The sequence below is a fragment of the Zootermopsis nevadensis genome, unplaced genomic scaffold (assembly GCF_977971745.1).
Source record: "Zootermopsis nevadensis isolate Lab colony 2312 unplaced genomic scaffold, Znev_1.0 Znev_ptg000007l, whole genome shotgun sequence".
NCBI lineage: Eukaryota > Metazoa > Arthropoda > Insecta > Blattodea > Termopsidae > Zootermopsis > Zootermopsis nevadensis.
The window spans coordinates 6,150,845-6,174,826 of NW_028259139.1; the positions used below are offsets into that span (position 1 = coordinate 6,150,845).

Here is a 23,982-nt window from a genome sequence, read left to right on the forward strand (position 1 = left end):
GACATGATGCCCTCTATTTGTAAAACTGACGGCGTCCTTAGACAATCTGCCAATATCGCTACTTGAAAACAGACATTAACGTTTAGAGCTACGAAAGAAATATTATTTGCTTATTCCGAGAAATAAATGAACACAGAAATGGTCTCTGTGGACAAAGAGTCTTATTCTCTAAAAGCATTGTGAAGAGGTAACAACCTGTGGACTGCATGACACGTACCAATTTGGTGTTTCAGTGGCCCTAAGAGTAGACTAAATTATAACCGCATCGCTTCTTTATGAATATACTGTTTTTAAGATAGCAACCAGGACTGAGGTTTGTACCGAGTCACCCAGAGAGAAAATTACGGGTTCAGTAATTCGGGGGCGTCAGCTATCAAAACATGGGGGGACCATGAAACTTTGATGATCGCTCCCCCGTTGAGTGAAACTACTTCCTTTCTGTGATGCTGGTTGCGTTCTTCTATTCAACCCGAACCCTGAGCTTTTGAGTTGCTTGCATTCATACTTACTCCGAGCAAAATGGGGAGTGACGGGGGTTGGAAGGAGGAGTTGATGATGTGAGGGCAACTACATAACTAACCTCCCCCTGCCTCCCACCCGGAATCATTCCCATTCCACCTAGTCTTCAGAGCAATCTGTATACAACCCCCAGACCGCCCATACACCAACGCCATCTGTCCTCCCCCTCCTAGAACCAATTTTGCATTTACGAATAACCACCACCACCACCACCACGAACACAGCCACCCTTTCCCCTACCATAAAAACGAAGCCAACAATCGCTTAACCCAACAATGCTCCCTCCAACATTCTGAATATACGAGCCACTGTATTCTCACATCGTACACTCATTGAATGTCGTAGTCTTCTGTAAAAAAATTACTGGAGTTTTTATTGTCGATTCTTTATATGTGGGGGGGGGGGGGGCTTGTGACGGCGTTGCTACATTGTTCGTCTTGCCCAAGCAGATTCACCTCAGATTGGAACGTGCTTCAAAATGGTACTTGAGATGAACCAAACGGTTTGCTCTGCTACTAGGCATGCGTATCAGCTGGGGGCGACCATTTTAATATCAGACATCATGCCGCGACAGGGGTAGCCAGTCTTTACAGCCGAAGCCTTTATTTTCCACAAGTAACATCACTGAAAATGTAAAATAAAAATAAAATAATGGTAAGTGCGTTTAAAGTCGATCACTGATAACGAAATTATGGAAGTAAATTTAAATATTACTGTGGCGGTCAGCTGTTGATCCATCGAGCAGAATCAATTTTGAGCAGCTAACACTCGCTCATATAATTAAAGAAATTTAAGATTAATAAAGGCACAGATGCAAAGATACTATCACTGTTGGGTGTGCTAGACGGATCCAGTCCGTCTCATACCCTGTTACTCCGAGATCAATTTTAATCTGAGGAGATCTCATAGGCCTATACAGATTTAATTACAAGTAATAAATCGTAGGCCTTCGCTACGAAAAATGGTCAGATATAAAAGTAAAATACTATAAATCCCAGACCCTTCAAGAGGTTTCTATGGTGGCGATGTTTGGGAAAACGGCGATAGATTACAGCTAGCGGACAGAAATTCATAAGGGCAATAGGTGAAAATAAAATGAATAAATTAAGAACTATAGACATTATAAAAGAAACGTCTTCATCATGTAGGATTTGAGGTTTTCACAGCGGTGAGTAGGAAGACAAATTAAAAGGTTGAATATAAACACAGCTGATTATCACACATGAATTTAAAGTATCCTGTAGGCCTATTTGCGAAAAATATTAAAAACGTTTGTCTCTTTAAAATCTGTAAACTCTTCTAGAAAAGTGTAATTGGTTTGGACTTTGTCATCGTCTTAAGTTATAAGATATCAATGTTTCGGAAGCTGGATTCTGCTTCCATCTTCAGGTAAAAAGAGAACAGAAAACCTGTATGTTCCCTGGTTGAGCTAGTCGCAAACTGGGCCAGAGGACTCAACAGATAGGCTTTCTAACCTCTTGTTATCCTTTCTTACCTGAAGACTGAAGAAAAATGTAGCTTCCGAAACACTTTAGTATTGGTCTTATAATCAAAGATAATGGACAAATTCAGAAGGAACAATTTTACTTATTTTGAGTAACGTCGGCCACGAATGTGTTAAACCCAATATCTCCAACGCATCCATACATGCGCGTCGTCTGTTTTCCTTCATAAGTTATTAGCTTGTTTCGAGAATTACCCATTCTACATCAATGTACCAGTCGCTATAACTCATGTTCTTTATTTGTGTAGTCTGTTATTGTCAGATATTTGCATTTACTGCTTTTGTGCGCCAATTGTGATTGATGAGTTAGTATCCAGGCGCTTTTTCAGGAAACACATCTCTGCTGCTTCGGTTCTGATTTAATCGTGTGTCGCCTCGACCTGTTCACGAGCTTTAAATAGCGGTAGATTTTGGTCGGCCCTTCAGCATCACGACTTGTGGAGCTCTGTATAAAACTACAGCAGGAGATAATACGACATACCAATCACACATCTGTGAACCTGCGGATGAAGTGAATAAAATACACTTTCAAATAACAAAGCGTTCACAAACTTCAAGTGGACGTGTCTCCATTTTGTGTCGCATGGGGGGAGGCCAGAAGTGAGAAATGAACTGTATCAAAATGACGAAGACAGAATATTTTATGGATGATTAATGGATTTATTCACAGTGCATCAACTACACACAGAGGGTTTGCCAACACATTTTGAAATTCCAAAGACTTTTCCGTGCCTCTGATTTCGGAAGTTTGTAACAAGAATGCATTTCTTAACAGTCAACGGATTATATACAACAAGATGAGTGATTTCTATTGGACACCGGGATTTTCGTTAGCAGTGCCAAGCTGTTCAGTAGAGGGACAGAATAGACCCTAGGGTCCAAACCCTGATGATAATTATGGTGATAGTTTTGTAGTATTGGTTTAATGACGATTTATTTCCGTGTCAAATCATCTTCTTTTACGGTAGTAACGTCTACATCTAATGTAATGTTTTTACTAAGAAGAAAATCTTAAGCCTTGGTATTGCTGACCCACGCAGGCGTCCGATGGCTGTAAATCCGTGGCTAGAAATCTGTCAATTGTAATTTATTTGTTAAAACGCTACGTTATACTTAGTATGAATATTCCCTGGGAGAAGAATTAAATTATCGAGACATCCAGTTGCGAACGTTTTTGGGTTTTCTGTGCAGGGTCCTCGAGAGACAGACATGTTTCGTTGTTGAGTGTGGGGGGGATTTCTCCAGATGGAATAGACGCGGGTATCCTTGTTTTTCCTAGGCGGCATTTCCTTCGCGGAGTCCGATAAAATTGGATAGATAAATATTGACCTCCGTGCTTCCCTTGATGACTAGTGCAAGAGAGAGACGCCAGTGCAGGGGAAGCAGCATCGCATGCGCCCAATTACTGTAATTGAATGTTACTTGCGAGGAAACAATGCAGCATCTACAATTGGCTTCTTTATGACGAGGGTTCGTATCTTGTGATTGGATGTTTCCGTTTCCTAAACACGATGAATCGTCACTAAGCCAACCACGGTTGATGGAGGAGGGTTTTAATTGGTTAATGATTTCGGATTTGGCAGTAGACGGAAGTTGAAGTAATTATCTTATTCATACAAATTATTCCTGCAGAAGGGCTGCATAACATAACGTAAAATTTCATGACAATGACAGACCTCAAGAAATTTATTTTTGAGAAATTGTAATTGACGTAACCAAATTCACTGTGCAGAATCTTTTTTTAAAAAATAATAATAGTTATTTAAAGAGTCAGAAGTAAACACAAAGATTCATTACTTTAAACACTATCCTGATTTATTTAAATTTAGTAACCAACCTCACGCCATATTTATAAGATTCATTTTAATATTGTTCTCACATGTATGCTTTAGGTATCCTATTGCCTTGAGGTCTCTGGAGCAAGATTTCGTAGCCGTGTAGACTGGTAGAAGTTTACCGACGTTTCAGAGATGCTTGCATACTCAGGACTTCAACCCAAAAAATTAATGTCAGATATTTATTAAATCTAGTATTTCAGAGAGAACAGTTTGTACCAGTTCTTGTTGGTTAGTAACTTCGAACATAAATTTGACGTCATGCAGCGAAAATGTTAGCCATCCTTGGTCTATTGTGAAATAATTATTTCGTGTTTGCATCTGTAGTGTGCAGAACTGTCACCGCGCTCCTGTACGTCTATCGAGTTTTGTATGATCGATAATCGACTGATGAATTATGCAGCCAAACGACAATTAAGAGAGACGAGGGCTTCAAAACCGCCATTCAATCAGCACGCGTTTTCTCTTCAAATACAGTGACAGTGGCTTGCAGGTGTCTGCTCAGATGACGTCATTAACTACGCGTAGGTTTAACGTTCCTCGCTCCTTGCTCAGGGAGAAAGAAATTAACGTAGTTATCTGGATTTCTGCAGATGGCGTTTATTGCTTGTTTTATATCGCTTTGTGTTCGTGAAAGTGATTGGTGCGTCACATAGTTTAATTTGAGCAGAGACAGTTGTCTGTAAAGTGACTGGTGACGGGTTTCTAAGCCTCGCATCCAGTGGTTGTGTCCGTTCGTGAAGTTGGCTTAGTGTGCAACGGGAACACTCGCCGACTTGATCCCCTGTGCGTGTTCAAGACGCTGTGCCAAAATCCAGAGGCACTTCTTAATGTTTGTTACCGGCGTCCTGATCAGCAGATATAATGACGTCGGTTGTGTCTTCATTATTTCCTTAAAAGTTTCTTACGGTAGCAAAAACGATGTCTCAGTGGTGCTTGCTGCCTTCGTAATCTCCCTGATGATGTGAAACTTTTAGTAAACCTATAGTAGCATTTCACCTTACGTCTTCTTATCTAATTTGATATCACTGCTCTCTGCAGTTGATGAAGCGTCGTTTTTGCTCCACAAATCAAATCGACGGTCATAAAATACTACAACTGATCCAGAGACATTTCAATCTATGTTACTTTCACGACCTGTTTTACGATCCCTTATGTGGTCTTGGATGTTTCAAGAAACTTCTTCGGATTTTGCAAGTCGCATTTTAAGCGTCTATATTTCTGCGAGGGTGTTTGAGGTATGTGCAGTGGGTTCAACGTGATGATGGTTCGTTACGTGCCATAAACGCAGGGAATTTTTTAATCTGCAGTGTTTCTGTATTCTACCAGACGTTTGATATAACGCTTGTGGTCATTCTTGAACGAGGGCTGCCAATTACATTAAATGACATTTTACCTTTCGTAGAATATCGCATAAATATACAAATCTGACGTTATCTCTGTACCTGGAAAGTACAGTTCAATTTATTAGGCATGGCCGCTGTAAACACGATGCGCAGTAGATTTGGAAGAATCCACTAAGGAGTTGAAGGGTCTGTGAGTTAGTTCAGTTACAACTTAGCTATTAACCCCCACTGCATCTAGAATTTCAATTCCCACCACTCTTCCACTCTCTTCCCCTCACGCTCTGCTCAGTGGCCACGTCAAAAAAATTCAACTGTAGTTCTCCCACGTCGGTGTAATCTGCTTCACATTCACGCCTGCCTGTTTGTCATTTACGTCGCTTGTAATCGATTCAGTTAGCTTTCAGGATGAGTTACAGGATTTAAACGCCTCATTTACGTGACTGTAATAATCGCTTTGAGCCTTTCAATCTCACATTAGCGCATTATGTCTCATTAATCCTATAGTTGTCTGTTACCATGGTGACAAAGCGTGTCTGCCGCCATTACATTTTTGTTTCTGGCAAGTAAACCAGCAATCAGCACTCTCAAATTAAGCAGTGTATAAAAGCCTTTCGTTTCTACAGATATTGGACTGTTTATTTGTTAGTTGTATGATGATTCTGTATCAACTGTTGAATTCATGCGAAGTCATATTAGATATGTTGGGATGATAGTGAATGATGCGGCGGTAGTCTGTTTTAAAATCAGTAATTGAACATCGCATTTCAGTGGCCAGCTGTGTTGTTTGCGTTTAAAATCAGCCGGGTTAGATTGTCGGTCTGAAGGTCGGCTAACGAGACTGAAAAGTCCGTCTGTCCAGGTAAAAGCAGTAATAATTTTTTTGTTTATGTTGTCCGCTCTTACGGACTGCAATTCTTATCGTGATTGTAACTCTGTAGAACGGATTGCCCTCGCGAAGGGTTAATTCTCTGCATTCCCAACGGCAGGACCGAACACTACAAAACTTTATCTAGATTTTTGTTATGTCTGTTCAGTATGTGGATCTACGATATCCTGATTCTGACCTAACCTCACATTTATGAATCCTATGCAGAAAGCGTTTTAAATAAGCGCATTTTTCTGCCCTTCCGTATCTCCGTTGGCATGTTTTATCTGTGACGTTATTGAACGGATTTAGACAAAATTTGTACGCCCACAGCAGAAGTCGTGGGGCGAATGTTGTACGCCGATATCTGTCGATTGGTGGTGTCATTGTGGGATGTGAGACAGTTGAAGAGCTGAACGCGAGCGCTTACCTGCGTCGGCGTCAGGTGGATGAGGCTCGCGAGGTGCTCCCTCTCAGGGGCAGACAGGTACTTCTGTTGTTTGAACCGTCGCTCCAACTCGTAAACCTGCGAGGAACAAGACACCGCATCGTGAACTCTCTGAAATATGTCATTCAACTCCATATTAGAAAACTTGATACTCACTCAGTTGGTTAGAAATTCGCTGATACGCTTACTTACGTAACCGTGATATTTATCACCTAATAACAATACCAGTCATTGGATCCTCTCTTAAGCCGGTTTAATCTGGGTTAATACTTCACATTGCTTTCCAAAGAACTATTTTATCTGAGCTAAGCTAAAATCTTAGTAAGACGCTGTCATGGTTCACAACCTTAACAACATTAACTAGTAAATCTTTGTAACGGTGGAGTGAAGTGTTTTCTTTGCGGTAAAGACTATAGTCTTTAATATTAGACTAGCTTCAACGCCTTTAATGGGTTAAATGTTGATTTGTGATGAGAATTTTAAGGCCATTCCGAGATCTAGATATGTTTCTTATGCCAATGCTATTTTCAAGGACGTAGACATCTAAAGAACTTCACTTAAGGACATCTTAGAATGTCACTTGTGACTAATGTTTTTGTCTTTACTTTGTACATAATCTGTGGGCTTCATATTGTTGTAAATTTTTGTCGTTTTATTTTAGACAATATTATTTATTTTTGGAATACCCTGTCGTATGGTTTTTGTTTTTTTAGTTCTTGGTTGTAATTTACTTTATTTGGTTGTTTTAAAGGACGTAAATAATCGAATTAAATTATTTTATATCATTATTAATACGGGCGTTTAAACAGCAGTTTGGACAGGCTACCAGCCCTCATATATTTTCATAGTAAACACTTTATTTGATACAGTGTTGCAGAATTGGCATTTAATGATGATACGTGGTAGTGGCCTTACGGGTCCCTTCGCTTGAACCTGCGCCGTTGAGGGTCTATCCGACTTCCTTCCTCTGGAGAACCATCGCGGCACGGAAACTATCGATTCTGCTCTTATTTTAGAGAGCTCTTATCAAATCGCAGAGAAAGATTCTAAAGAGACCTCGTGAGATATACAAAATATGCACTCCACATCAGCTGATCGTAAAGCAGAACGTGTTTGCGTTTACTTTTTTACTTTTTTTTTTAAAGAAATGGATTGACGGTTTGTGGTGCTTACGCAAGTAACGTTTAGCTAAAACGAAGTGTCCCTCACTGATTGAAAGCCGATAACGAGTCTGGACCAGGTCGGACAGACTTTTGGTTCGAATCCTGGCCGGGGATATATTACTTTGATTGAATATTTTTTGTATAAACGTTCTTTTGCTGGGTTTTATAGACGTACATACACTAAGCATGAGCCGGGATAGCTCAGTCAGTATAGTGACTAGCTACGGGCTGGACGACCGGGGTTCGATCCCCGACGGGGGGGCAGAGGATTTTTCCTCTAGCCTCTGCGTCCAGACCGGCTCTGGGGCCCACCCAGCCTCCTCTACAACGGGTACCGGGGTCCTTTCCCGGGGGTAAAGCCGGCCGGGGCGTGATGCTGACCACTCACCCCCATCTAGTGCCGAGGTCAAGGAAGAGAGGAGCTATACCTCCACTCACCCCAAACGCCTACATGGCGTATAGTGGGACAAACTTTACTTTACTTTTACATACACTAAGCAGATCATGGGTGAGTGAACGGTCTTTTGTTTCAACGTGTCACTTTCAAAAGCCTGCATCTGTAGTATATGTGAAATCAATCGTAGCTGATTCACAGTGTGTTTCTCCTGTCCCTTCTCTTGAGTATGCTTAATAATTTAACGAAATATGCAGAAGATTACATTGCATTGGCTTAAAGATATTTCTCTTGGTGGTAATGTAATTTAATCGCAACAACAATTTTGTGACTGAAATACTAAATAAAAATAAACTTTAAAACCTATAGTGTAGATCTATAAGAGTCTAAATTATCATGTCATTTTTTAATATTTCATAAGAAGTAAATGTCATACTGAATTACGGGTTTCTACAGTCTGTGTAGTATGTGTTCAAAGATTCCATTTGTTATTATTATTAATTACGTGACTATTAACGGAGCAATGCGTGCATTATACATATTAATTTTTTCAGTACATAGACAACATTCGACTTCTTAAATGATGCAAATTAATAGTCCCTTATTTTGAATCTTGAAGTTCGTAATTGGTATTTGTTGCCATTAGCGTAAGAAAACAAGCCCGGTTAAAATTTTCTTGAGAGAGGAAATATTTTTCTTTGTGTGTTCTTGCAACTGGCGTGCGGTACGTCCCAAGTGCCTCATGATGACGTGCGCTGCAAACACGCCACATTTCAACTTGAATGCCTCTTTCCTTGTTTTATGGTTCACATTACTAATTGGTTTTCTTGCTGGATTTTGTTAAGAAACTAAATATACGCTGCTTCTATTAGCTCCTCAGTGACGAGTTGTGTTTTGTGGTTTGTTTGCTTTCTTCAGTCTTATCTTCCTTACCCATGTCTTTGACTTCCATCGTGTGTGTTTATAGTGGATATTTGATGAGTATCTGAAAGTATGCGGCATATTTAGAAATTTCCTCTCACAGACTTAAAATCTTTGACATGTACATTGAACGTGTATGGAATTTTAGTCTGTTTATCCAATAATCACCAGATTACATATTGCAATTTACTTAAAAATGTTACGAGCAAGAAAACGTCCAAGGTATTTTGGTTCCAGCAGACTTACACTGTAATATTTTTGTAATGAGTCAGTGATCCGTCCACTTCTTCCGGTTAAAGGACTTCGTTTCAACGGGTCCATGAATTGCCTAACGCATCCACAGCTGGCTGCAGCACTGTGGTGTAGCGAAACAAAAATAGGTTTGTATTCGGGTAGATCAGGCAGGAGTTCGTATCCCACCTGAGACATGGATGTGTCACAAGCGTCTTACTGTGCTGTATTCGCCTTGTAACAGGCTGATCCCCCATGCAAAGAATTTTGCCAGGTGCTGAGAAAATGTTATAAAATCTGGCAGAAAAATTCTGCAGGGAAGTTTAATTTACGGATCTGACACAAAATCGAGACATTAGATGGACTGATAGTCCTTTGTATTTCAATAAATAAACACAATCATGAAATTTGTTTCAAATAAAAGTTACATATTTTAGTGATGTGTATACTTAATGCAATGTAAACACTTCTTTATAAGATGGAGGGATATTATTTCAATTTAACTCAAAGATATGTAACTTCTGATTGTATGGACAACATTTATTCTGCTCTGACAGGAGCCAAGTACGGGTTTTCTTGAATACAGTAAGTAATGAACCTTCGGATTCCATAATAGAATAAAAATGTCAAGACCCACTAAGCTAACAAGGTTAACAACATCTAAAGGACACTGCTTCATGAAGTTAGCCACGTGTTATTTAAAAACTCTGATGGAGCTAACGTCGGTCGTAAGTATCCTAAAACTACAATTTATTTTTCGTTTCCGTTTTGACACTTCGAACTAGTGATGGGCAAGACGTATTGATATATAGACGTATGTGTATCGATATTTTTATACTGGTTTATAGGAAATTTTATATTTTCTGCACCGATAACAACAAAACGAATAATTAGTCAAATATTAACAAGGGATTTTCGCGAACCCGTTGCAACTACCCCTGGACGGGCCTGACTTCCTTCACATCATCTTTATATAAGTGACTCAAAACTGTGCACGCGTCAGCATCTCTTAGCTCGTCGATATAAATCTCGATCTGTCGGAGGGGAGAATTGCGTGTTGTATCTGTCTCAAGGTATCGGCATCGGCGTGTAGTGTTATTTTAATATTCCGTTGGAAAAGACGGCGAGGAAACACGTTTAATGCGAGATTGTACAGAAGAATTAGGCAGACACGAACGAATTTAATTTCTCTTGTATCTCGAAACCTTAATAATCACCACGTTTAGAAGGATGGATTTTTCTTCGGCGTTAGGTAAAAGGCCCAGACACCTATTTCGTTAGATCCTATCCTTTTATATGTGGTCAAACTAAGACCCATCTTTTGAAGCGTAGTGATTTTTGCGGTTTAAGATTATTTAAAAACAAACGACAAATAAAGTCCGAAACAAACTGAATATTAATGTAAGACCATCGCAAGTAAGATTCAGAGAGCATCTCGTTTGTCCTGGGTCTTGGTCGTCGTTCTGCCCGCCCGAGGTCGTGCCTTATCGCCCGTCAACGCCGGAGCATGCCCTATCGGCGATCTGTCTTCCCGTGAGACCGACCCGCCAACCGTGCCTTACCTCTCGATCGCACTCCGGTGCAGTACAACCCGAATACAACCTCATGCAGGCCGGAACATCGATCGATGTCTTCCAGCGTCTGTATTTCAAATGGGGTGACTGTTTCCCAGAGAAATGCGGCTGAAACGGGACACCTCTCAGTTGCCACCAGACTAATCCTCTGTCTCAGTCTCATTCCGGTTATTTTCAGTGTATTTTAAGAATATTCATTGCTGTAAATCAGAAGGGGAACGCGGAACTAGCCATCTCACCGCTCACAGCAAATTCATGGACCCGCGCCATCCTATCAACTGCCAGGAAACAAAAACGTATTAAACGTCAGTCCCCCGTTACATGAAATTTCTCGACATTTTCACGTGGTTTCGTTCTATTGTCGCCCAGTAGCGTCTTCGCATAAATAATTTTCATATTGTTGTTCTCACTCGTTAGTGAATCGTAATCTATTTGCAGCTGCCACCTCTTAAGTTTAGCCAATAAATAAAAATTACTATTCACATTTATTTAACTTTTTAAAACTTTTTAAAACCGCTGCTTTAACATTGAGTAACTTTGAATTTTGCCAACAGAGTGTATTTAAGAGTTTTGTATGATTCTCAGAATAAACAGCGATTATTTTCTTAAATAATATTAAATAATCGATTTTTGAAATGGACAGGTGCCGTGTTTTCTTTGAGGCACGAACTGGATTTGAAAATTTTATTTTTACAAGCTTTGGTTACAGAAGGTTAAACAAAAACAGTCTATATGAAATAGAAAAAAAAATTAAATTGAGATTGTTCAGAATTATTTAGCTTACCAGCTCATTAACTTTTGTCATATGCCAAATTATTCTCGAGGGGTAATTAACAACAAGATGAAAGCCAATGCCCCTACACACTTTTTAAATGTTGACGGCCATAACAGACACGGAAATGCGTAGGAAACCGTAATCTATTACGCAGTCTTTTACAGCGAAATGCCACAACAGTCTTATAATACGTGGCTTTGCGTATTTAACCAGAATTCCTATTATATTTATACACACACAGATACAAATATATTTATACGTCAAGCTGAAGTTGTCCCAACGTTTAAGCAGGAGTCCAGGAAGAAAGGGAAATTGTGTGATTGTTCCTTGCATTATCGGCACGCCAGTGTGCTCTATCTGTTAATTGATACTGCATTGTTGTCAACAATACTTGTGTCCCGTTTTAACACTCCCCCCCTTAAAAAAGGAGTTTTAGACGTTTCAGAGGCGCTTGCTACCTTCAGGACGATGAGAAACCCACGCCGAGCACAGTTCAACGTCGCATAAGACAACAATCAGTAACTCGGATGTATGTTTGGTGACAGAGGAAGACCAAGTTAAAAACTTAATTACAGTTGAAGACACAAGCTCCTACCGGATCTTGGAGTGACTTTGCAGAAACCTCGACTAGAGTACAGGCTGTATTAGCAAGTGTGGGAACTGCAATGCATTGTTCTACGTCTGTGCAATTTAATCCCAGCTGTTGCTTAGCCCCAAAGCAATAGTACTCGCTATTATAAGCCTATATAGTAGTATTAGACTGGTGTTTGACTTCCACTAAGTATGGTGCGTGCTTTCGTATATTTACATGGGCAGAAAGTCACTACTGCTTGGTGCTGTGTTTACACTTATGGATGAGTTTACTTGTTGGAGTGGTAGCCTAACCGCCGTACGGTAGCTGCATACACAACTAGCAATGCCGCTACTATGCGTTAGGGATTTACAAACTGCAGTCCAGGCAGGCCTCAGTAATTGTTCCTCGCAATACGAGTATCGGGGATTCCATTCATTTCAGTCTTGATTAGTAGATATGACACGTGGCGAGCTTTTGTGAACATGGTAATGAACCTTCAAGTCCCATAGACGGCGGATAATTTATTGAACTAACTAAGCGACTGTCAGATACCTAATAAAGAATATAGTGTATTACTTGATGTTTTTATGGGTTTTTGACGTACGTAGATGTCAACATTTCGCGATAAAACCCTTTCACTTAACATCGCTACTTCAGCCTTGAAGATGGAGACAGTATGTTTCCGCGAAATGTTGGCATCTGTCTACACGACGCCAGAACCTAGAAGGATAATATTGTCATTTTCACCGCCGTGAAAACCCCAGATCTCACCGATGATTGCTTGACAGGGGATCTGAACAGTGTGTAAGAAATTGGAGTTAGTAACAGGCTTAAATTCGCAGATGTCACCATACAAATATCAATAATCTTTTAAGTCTCTTATTAAAATCACACTTAACATATTCTTGTACCAAATGCTACTTTAAAACTCGAAATTCCCCGGATAGGAGACCGGTGCAAACTTTATACACGCGACTTTCGGGTTGTAAGTTCTGTCATAATGGATTTTGTTGTCGATTTTTCTTGGTTTATTTAACGAATTTATCAAACGCTGAACAAATTCAAAGAACAGTGGGCTAGTATAATGAACGATAATTCAAGATGAAAATTCAAGTGATCGATCGTGGCCTAAGGACAGTCCTGGTATATGCCTGGATGAAATGAGCAATTATTATATTTCACCCTAATTTTGTGTGCGAATTTCTGTCTTCGCCCCTTAAAGAACAAAAATCAGGAATGCTAGTAACTCAGCTGCCTTGTCTGTTTCTTTGTACATTTAACTTCAACTTCAATTATACCAAAGTGCAGGATTACAGTCTCAAAGGACGCTAAATTTTAATGTTGAATATAGACACGCTTCAAGATGTTACCGCGTTACTTGCAGGAAAGAACTAAGAAATGCAACCAAAGAGTGCAGATACATTAATCGGCCTACGGGTCGAGATTCGAACATGGACTACGGCAACTAAGAAGCAGGAGTTCCAACCTGTAGATCTACCCCATAGCGTTCCTGTAGCCTATGTGGTCTAAAGTGAATCGGTATTAATAGCTTAAGGAGGCTATAACAAATGGAACTTAGTTTGAGTGCCCTGGAATTTAACCTATGTTTTCCGTGGTTGGCCTTGTAATAGTGCCATCCCAAATTTGGGGGGAGGGGAGGTGGACGTCACGGGACCTGTCACAAGTAGTCCTATCAAAATATAGGCTTTGGAGCATTTTGGTGTTAATAAAATTACCTCGCGAATAAATAATTCTATCTGGGAATTTGAAGTGTAATCAAATGAAAATCAAAATGACATGTCTGCCAAGTCAGATGACAGTCTTAAGTCTGTTATAAGTTCAGGATTTTAGTTTTCATATTAACATGTTTGGAAAGTGTATTTCGTACCGGAATAAACATAATAAATTCGTGCGTTCTTTGCAACGTGCATTTGGAGGCGTTAAATCCGCCCTGTTCGATAGTTCCCGTTTTGGTCACTAGATCGGAGCACTTTAGTGTCCACCTTCCGAATTTCCTCATCCATCAATTTGTCATCACCGTTCGTAGGATGGCCGAAGCACGATTTTGATGTCGTGCAGAATGGCACAACGTCCATAACAAATTTCATCCAAATCCATCCAGTGGTTCTCGAGTTGAATCTACTGGACAGGCGGACGGACCGACACGACCAGCCCATAATGGTATCTCGCTTTGCACTTTGTGCAAAGAAGGCATAAAACTGTGTTTCCGTAAAGTATGTTGTAGAAAGTTAAAATACATTTCCGTGAGAATTTGTTGGGCCAGGTACGTAGTATTTTTTGTCAGTTCGTGTGCAGTCACGATTTGTGAAACCCTGCCGTAGCAACTGGATTGAGAGAGAAAGAGACGGCAGCAGTAGAAGCACGAGCAATTAAGATGTGTGTTTCACGATGATGATGTTGGTAATAATGTGCGGTTATGTTTGCAAGTGTAAATTTCACAGACGCGTACGTATGTTTGTTTTACTAAAACATATTGGCCAAGCGTACTGGCTACACATTAGTTAAAGACATACAAACACGTGAAACGATGTTAGTACTCAGACTTTACGTTCTATTGGTTGATAGATGGCCGTTTCAGGTTCGTATACTTATGCAACCGGACCGTCTTAGAACCTTTATTAACGCAAATTCTTAAGAATTTTTTGTTTTTCAGCACGTGTTAATTAATGAAGGGATTTTTTTAACAAGAAACTTCGTTTACCCAGAATATGGCTGTCTTCTGTGTTGTTTCTCCATGTTTTCTGGTACTTTACTGACGTTTAAGAGGTACTTGCTGCCTCCATCTTCTGCGCTATCGCGCTGACATCGCGTGAAAGTCAGATGTCATAAATTCTTCTTGCCATTTATCTCTCCCTGTACGACGCCTAAAATCATTGGTTAGGAGCCGGGGTAGCTCATAATATGCATAGTTAAGGACTGGAACACCGGGTTCGATCCCCGGCAGTGGCAGGTTTTTTTTTGCTCCAAAGCTTCCACGCTGACCGAGGCCCTACTCGTCTCTCATCAAGTGGGCGCTGGTCAACCAAAGAATGTCTGTCCGTTGGGACTGGGGGAACTTTGCTGCCTGTTTACGTCCAGTTGGGGGTTGAAGCTACGTAGAAGTGGACTTGTGTGCAGCTGATGTACAGTACGTAATGATACGTACGTACTATATTTATACCCAAACATCACATAGGTCTAGTCACACGAGCTTTAAGAAGCTGAATAACGGAAGTGCTCGACATATTTTATGCCTCATCTGCAGTGCCATTGAATTTCTTATTGTCACGTCTGTACTAGATAGGTAAGGCAGTGGACACAGCCTCAAAGCTTCCCTTTTCTTCCGTGGGCCAACATGCGGGGGGGGGGGGGGGGGGGTGTAAAATTTTGACAACTTGGGCTTCGCTCTTCGACCTGCGTGCGTGCTTTACCTGAGCTTGCGTGAAGAGGACGCGTCGCTTCCGGCGCTGAGCCAGAGGGAACTGCATGGGTTTGGCGTCTCCCGTCACGCTGCACGTGGACAGACCCGACATATTTCCCATGTTCATGTTCATCCCTGCAGTAGCGGATGATCCCATGAGGCGGGAAACTGCGAACAGAATTGGAGCTTATGAGCGAGGAACACACACACACACACACACACACATACAAACGGCAAGCTGAAAGCACGGCGGGATCATGAACTCGGCACCCCGAGACATTTAGACCGAGGAACAGGGCGGGTTTGTGGACTGGCGATGGGATTCATGACGCGTATTCTACGTTTTGCGAGTTTTGATACGTGCAAAGTACAAGTGACTTACGTTATACGCGGTTCTATTCTGGTATCATGAGAATCAATTTCCGCGGTCAATTTTTTAAAATCCTATGACATGCGACGAACCTTTTCCAGGCTTATCAGAGAATGTGGTGTAGATTTTATCACCAGTTTAACATTAAAATGGCAAGTATTATACGTTTCTCTTCGTTTGTGTTTTTGTTGTATGCGTTGATATGCAGGAACGCAACACCCGTGTATAACGAGAATCACGTTTACTAGGAATACAGAGGCGTAGAATTGTTCAATTCGGAGATCACAGTTTTTGAAATGCGTTCTTATATTTTACATCGTAATATTTTAGTAATATTATCTCCTAAAGGGCACACTGAGACATATTCATGGTATTGTTATTGTGTGTTTTTTGGCAGAGTGTGAAAGCATGATGAAGTGGTTTATATTTTCCTGAGTCTAAGAACACTGGTAACTATAAATATGTCATGTTATCTAGTGCTAAGAATTTTGAAAGAAAAGTAATCCCTCTCTAGGCGAGGTTTGTTTGAAGTACTGTGTTTTTAATTTCAGACTTAAGTACGCTAAGCTAATATTCTTCTTATGTTTGCGTTAAACTTTATTTTTATTGACAATAAGTAACTAATTTTCAATCTCGTTTCTCGTACTAAAATTAAGTTAAATAGCTAAATTACTTTACCCGATTATCGTCCTTTGTTTCGTTTTATTTTTACACTTCCTGAAGAAGATATTTCTTGGTTTAAAAATTCTTTGTTTTCCCGATATCGATTAGGGAAAGATTCAACCCAGTTTAATATTTTCCGAAGTTTAATTGGCATTACTTCTAATTGTGCATTTAATCAACAATTCAATTAACTTCCTTGATTAGTTTCTAGGGCAATCTAATTGAAGAGTACTCAGAGTGTAAATGCGCAAAGCGTAAGCCCTCTTTGTCACAGCATGCATTGGATTTTCATGTCACATGCCTGCAAAACAAAATGCCAGAACACAGGATATCTGATTCACAGCTCTGTCGTTACTTTCAGTGACTGGGTAATTCTTTGGCTATTAAAAAGCATTATTAGAAAACGCGGGAAAGTCCTCTTTTATCTAAAATTAATATGAAACCCTTAAATGCCAGGGGCAAAAATATATACCATCTGCTTCAATAATCAATACCTGAATTTTATATTATGAATTTCGTACGATTTTCAATGTAAATAGGGAGTATTTCCTTAAATAGCGTTAAGAAATTGACTTTTGTTAGTAAAGTGTAGTGTTTCTTTTATTTAAGAACTGTGACGAGTTTCGGCTTCATACGGTTTAACTGGGATCCGACCAAATGTCTCTAAACTTCCACGTGTGACAGTAAAAATCGTCTAAAAACTATACACATCAAAAAACAGTGTAGGTCATGACAATTTTTAGCCAGACAAAGGAGACAGTAGCTTTATGGTCATTAATGCGCACTATAAGGCCTATAATCGCTTAACACAGCAACAGTGACAAAGTCATAATAATTATTTTCTATTATTTATTATTTTTATCTTAAACTTCTTGTTGGAGTCAAAAATTTCTACCGAAGCTCTGGAATTTGAAATTCTTTAAAGTGTACATCAAGCTAAACCCTTATCAAATCACTATTCATAATTGTCTTAATCATTATTTTTTTCCGTCGTAATTGCTTCAACAATCAGTAATCCTTCATTTTGTATTCATGAATTTCGTTTGTTTCCCACTGTAAACGGGGACTATTTCCTTGAACAACATCAACAAGATTATCTTTGTAACGGTGAATAGTTGTGTTTTCTTTGCGGTACGGACTGAATTCTTAAATAACATTTAGATGAGCTTCGACTTCAAAGGTTTAATTCCTTGCTGAACTCTCTCAGCCTTTACGACTAAAAATTCGTAATACAAAGCGCGTTAGAGGAAGCCACATCTGCGTCTTTAGTTCACAATGATCATCATTGTCCCTGTCGCCAAAACGCGTGACATGAGCACCAGTGGCAAGAAAGTCCCGGATTTGTCCGGGAAGGCGCCATTGAGCAGGCGCGCACGTCCGTTGAATTATTGGGTCGATGTTGAACGCGGAATAAGAGGTACGGGGACCTGATTGGTGGGTCTACATCATTAAAAACTCTTTCCTCATTGGTTCTGCTCTTCAGAGGATACCAGTCTTTTATTAGCTTGTGTGAAATAGACCTGAAATATCAGTTTTTTAAAAGAGTTGCTCATTACACACCATGCCTGTCCTGCACTACGAATTCGCCTACGTTATAATTTAGGGATACGGGAATATGTAATGGTCGCATCGCTTTTGTTTAATATTGTATAAAATCCGATAGTTTAATTAAAACCATTAATATAACCGACAGAGTTTACATGTGAAAGCGTATGAATTAATTTAAACAAGAGTTATTCCCAAATATTTAGTAAAATAAAATGTAAAATAAATGATATAAAAATGCATATTGCATTAATTTCTTGATATTGGCAATAAGTGGTCAATACAATATAAATATTTAGACCATATACAAAATAATTTGTAATCATATTGACAGTTAATAGTTAACATAAAATTTACAAAATAGTGATCAGTTACAGTATAACTTATTGCATCAACGCGAAGTTAATTTAAACATACTTTCAAACAAGATTTATCACCCCCAAAACACATAGATCATTCATATATAGATATAAAATATATACTATTTATTAAAATGGCAACGATACAATGCGTCTTGAAAAATCAGTACCATTTCCTAAATTAACACATTAACGTGATAATGACACGTGAAATTGGATACTTAAAATGACGTAGGCACTTACCGTCCGTATAAGATGGACACAACGATTTCCCTTGTCCTAAATTGTCTACGTCTGATGTCTGAATATGTATATAAGCTTGTATATTATGTATAAATGAAGAATAGTTACAGTTTCACAAAAGACGGCGATTTTAAAAGAAATTGCTACCACTTCAAGCGTTGGTTTCTGATTCAGAGCAACTCAGCTTGTGGCTGAGAAGCATGAAAAATAAATTGACCTCTACTACCAGAATAATCATCATCAAGTATAATTTTACCTCCCACCCGCCTCGGCTTGTTAACGTATGGAGTGTTCTCTTTATCAGGAGGGGGGGATACGAACTTGAATTGAGACCGGTGAAAGTTGCCGTACTCCACCCGCTAATACATTACGTTACAGACGCGATATTTTTCTGTGAATTGTCCTTTTTATTCATAATTTGATACCAAGAGGTTGTCAATCGTTCGGATAATGAAAATGGTTGCGAAGTATGGTCTGGAAGAAGTTTACCGACGTTTCAGATGTGCTTACAGCCTCCATTATGAGGATTATAGTGGCTCAGGACAGCCTGAGAGCGGATTTTATGAGAATACGCAATATTCTTCCTGATAATAATTTTAAAAAAGTAATGTAATTGTCTTGCTGTTTTGTCCCTCTCAAACGTATGCTGTAGTGAAGAGCGTTCTATTTGATTCTGTGGTAGCAGCTGTGTTTTGTTTTCTGATGACGTTCATTTTTCCAGCCTGCACCAAAAAGAACAAATCGTTTGTCACGACGTTAGCGAGAATAATTCTTCGTCAGAGATTCGGCCGCCGGACTTTCTCTGCGTAAACTTAGCTGGAACACTTTCCCCTCTGCAGTTACGCTGTCTTAACAAGTGACTTCCCCGTCGATATTATTTCTTATACAAAACTCACGGGCCCTGATGCATAAAATTAAGCGTCAGGCGTGCGTAAAAATTTTCACATTTTTGAACCTAATTTTAACCAGCATTTTGAAGATGGTATCAATATAATAACTACGTATATGAAATTAAGGATCAGCTGAGTCTTTTTAGAGGCTTCAGTGGTCTTATTGTACAAGTAGCTAATGATGAAAACGATGATCTTTGTGGTCGAATGATGATTGGCAGAAGTAAACCAAAGTATTGAGTAACTAGTTCCCATTGTTCACCACAAATCCCTCACTAACTGCTCTGGGATTGAACCCACGCCTCATTGGCAAGAAGCCGACGATTAACTTACCACTTAACCTTATAAAATTGCGGAATATCAACCACAGAATGTAGTTCTATTTTTCAGGGTATTCCAGATTTTGTTTAGTTACTCAGCTTGTCATTTTCGGCTTTTGTGTCGCAACCAGCAGAGAGCCCACAGCGTCAGTGAGGAGGTATTTGAAATCTGTTTACATTTTGTATCAGTCTGTGTTGCCCGCAAGCTTTCTGTAGGTGACATTTGCTCCAGCAGGTGGTGAAGTAGTCGCTGCTACGGTCTTAAGTTACATAAACAATTTTCCCCAGTTTGTTACAACGTGTAAAAGTGCTATAAATATTTTCAATCATGATTGATTCATATTTTTAAAGAAATAAACAAATCCTATTTTATGCAAATTTCTCTTCATAATTTGAAGGAGTCAACTTTACCTACTACCCTGGGGTAAATGGTTCAAAGCGTAGGAACTGAAAAATATTGATTTTAAAATGTCCTTTCTAAAAAAAATTAAAAATATTCGTACAGGTAAGAAATAAATTAACTTCATCTTCACAAAATTTGGTATATCAGATGACAGTAACATATTACTAACCGTCTTTTTTACCCTCAAGGTGGTCACATTACCCGTTCTTCTCCTATTATATTACAAAAATGAAATCAGAAGCAAGTCTGTGACTGACGACCGGAGATTCAAATCCCGAGTGATGATGGGAACGCGGAGGCAGGGAAGCGGCGATGTCCATCTGCCAGAGTTTCAAATACGAGCCCGTGTTTATTTTAACTTCGGGGGATTTAATTCCTGAAACGTGCGAAATCCTTCTTTTCTCTTCTTCTTTTTTCTTTTTTCTTTTTCAGTTTTACGTCTTTTATTTCGTCGCCCTTGTTGTTTGAACTGAGCAGAGCGTCCATCAAGTCCGTCCTTGGCTACTGTGTTAGATCTCTTTGTCCCAGCATGCACCACAACAGCACACCACTCTTAAAGATAACATACGCTCACAACAAACTCAGAATACAGCTGAGCGCTGTCCGAGAGACTTTTCCTCTTTTATTTTCCCCCCACCCGTTCTTTATTCTTATTTCTTTCAATCTCCTCTCCATCTTTAGAAGAGTAAATAAAATCTAGAGGCGAAAAGAAATAAATAAAAAAGATGCACGGGAAACAGCAGAGTACCAGAACAATCCATTTCTTATTAATAAGTGCCTATGTTACTAGGCAGTGAATGTTTGCGTCTGATATTAACACAAGACCGCTACTGTCCAATCTAGATAATGCGCCGTGGAACATTAAGGTTGGATCTATTGTTCCCGGAAATAAAAGCAGTGCTGATATAATCACTTCATTGAAAATGGCGTTTTATTACAGCTATTGTTCGTACTTTTGAATCGCATTCAGCAAGCTTCTCCGTCTTTAAATAAAGATAAATAATCGCATTATGGGAGAAGAAAAGTTGCTATATTTTAAACACATATAGCTCTCATTGGTAAATTAAAAACGTCTGTCTAGCATTGTTCTTCTGAACCACATCAACAGAAGGGGGACTTGTTCGGATTCCTGTGATTTTTAATAACAATTTATTCGCGTCAGACTTCAGTTGAATTGCCTTTAGGCTACTCAAGATGGAGTGCAGGATAATCATATTTCCTGCATCGGTATTTGAAGAACGCTGATTTTAGATCGGCGTCGTAGGAACCCTGGAAATTAGCTCTTTCGTGAAAGAAAAAAATTTCGAATTGTGAAGACAGTCCCAAATTTGTATGCTTCATCCACAGCATAATAAGTTAGCAAATTTTTGTACAAACTGCACATTCGTAGTGAGATTTGAGGTTCTCACGGCCGCGAGTACGAAGATGGCTGTCTTCTGTGTTGTTACTCTGTGTAGTCTGGTAAAAGGTTACGACGTTTCAGAGGTGCTTTCTGCCTCAATTATCAGGGCGATTTTTTATTAAAGGTCACCAATTGCTTTAAAGGAACTTTAATTGTGACTCTCCTTTTGATTTCCATACAGTCTCACATGCAAAATTGTGCATTTAACAAATCCGGTGATTGTATTTTTGTTTTATTAAACAGCCTCCAATGGGAGGAGAACTATAAATAATTAATTTGAAAGGATTTGAAAGGAATCCGTCAGAGCCTATCTTATGGTTCTTTCCCAAATTTGTCTAGATAAATTTATTAAACTAGCGATAATATTCTGCCAGGATAACCAGACTCTGAGTCGAGAATCAAACTCGGGGGCATAAGAATCATAAAACAGGAATTCGAGCTAACCGGTGTCCTGTTACAGATCGGACAAGGTCTCAGGCGTGCAAGAATCCATAATTTCCGCGTCTGTCTTGTCGTGAAGTGGCATCCACTGCAAGGACTGAAGGTGTGATACTGATCTGAACGCAAGAGAGCTGTGTGAGGTCGACTCAAGTTGCCGTTTGTGTGTTCTGCGGGCCCCGCCTAGCCCCCAAAGAATTCGGCAAACACACGACTGCCGTAGTAACTCTACACTGAAAGTAAACCCTGTTCCACTGTTCTGCTGCGACACAGAGAGGGCTACCTCGGCCTCCGAGCCACACAAGACAAGGGACGAAAAGGAAATAAAAGTGCCTCCAACTTTCTATAGTCTGGTCTGGAAATTCCTGACCCTGAAATGTGTACAGCCTGTCTGTGACAGAATCTAATTGACCTTGAAACCATCACGTCTTCTTAAACACCCTTCAAGCCCTCTTCTGGGCTACAACGCCGTGTAGTCTGGTAGAAATATGGAGGCAGCAGGTCCCTCTGAAACCTCATTGAAATTCTACCAGACTAGTCGGCGCTACAACCCAGAAGACAGCCATCTTCAGAATCTTTGAAGTACTCCGTATGTCGAGACCCAAGCGGCTGAGGTTTCAAAATTTCTCTTCCTAAACCGACGTTTGCAATTAGATACAAACGTGCACTTTGCCTCTTGTCAGAGTGAACCACAATATTATTAACAATATCTCTAGCTAGCTGTGAATAACACGAAATGGGAACTAGTCCAGATTTTAAAACGAGCCGATATATTTCGTTCGCACGTTAGAACGGTTCTGCGCATGCGCGCTAGGCACTGATCTGAGGTTCTCAGGGCGTGAAAAAGTCGATGTTAGTTTTCTGGGTAATAACTCCGTGTGGACTTGTAGATTGGTATCAACGTGTTAGAAATGTTAGTATGTCCCTGCAGGTCCTCAAGGTGTTGCGGTAGAATGTTTGTGTCTGACGAATCTGAAGGATATGAGAAGGAAACACAAGAATTTAATAAAATGGAGGAGAATTCAGGCAGTTACGAACACTGCAGTTAAAATGAACTTTTACTTTTCTAGCATCTGCGACCCAGAGGAGGTTTATATAAGTTGACATATATCACTTTGGTACTAGTAGTAGCTAAGTAGGTTAAGTGACCATCCTGTCTGCATTTTTTATCTGAATTAAAAGTCTGATTCTCTGAAATGTGTCAAAATTTCCCCAGTTCTTCTATTGCAAATTGTGAAAAGGTTCATACGTAAATAAATTGCATAACTGCAGTGTGACCTGTATGTAGGCATACTGCAAAACAGAAGTTCGTGGCTGTGGTAAAGGGAAACTTGTCTGAAATGTGTGGATGTTGAGGACCCTTGTCGTTTCGTTGCAGGCAGATTTTATGGTACGAAACTAAAATACAAGTTAGTCATCTCTTGAATTCGATGAAATTTGTGGGAAATCAGTGACGACTGTCTTGAGATATGTTGCGCCGTGTAGTCTTATAGAAATTGGCTATGGTTTTACCAAACTACACGGCGCTACAGCCCAGAAGACGGACATTTTCATACTCGACGCCGTGAGAGTCTCAAATCTCACTTGCAGTTTTATAATTTTATGATTTTGGCCGTGGACAATATCCAAAATAACAATTTAAACGGAGAAGTTTTGCTTTTGCACAAATCGAATTCGGATCGTTCGAGCTCATGATCTCAAACCCAAGCGGCCGCTGAGCTAAGTCGTCTTCTTTTAATATGTAAGTACCAAATAACTGAAGTGCAAAAAAATTAATAT

The 23,982-nt window shown here is 39.7% G+C and overlaps 1 protein-coding gene across 1 annotated transcript in view; it reads right to left on the reverse strand.

Annotated features, from left to right (window-relative positions):
• scro (scarecrow) overlaps positions 1 to 23,982 on the reverse strand; it is a 46,979-nt gene that overhangs the window by 16,377 nt on the left and 6,620 nt on the right. The window contains exons 2-3 of the mRNA XM_087344106.1: positions 15,581 to 15,738; positions 6,500 to 6,595 (exon numbers count right to left, since the gene is read on the reverse strand). Of these exons, the coding sequence (XP_087200232.1) occupies positions 6,500 to 6,595; positions 15,581 to 15,738 (254 nt within the window). The remainder of the gene's footprint in view (positions 1 to 6,499; positions 6,596 to 15,580; positions 15,739 to 23,982) is intronic.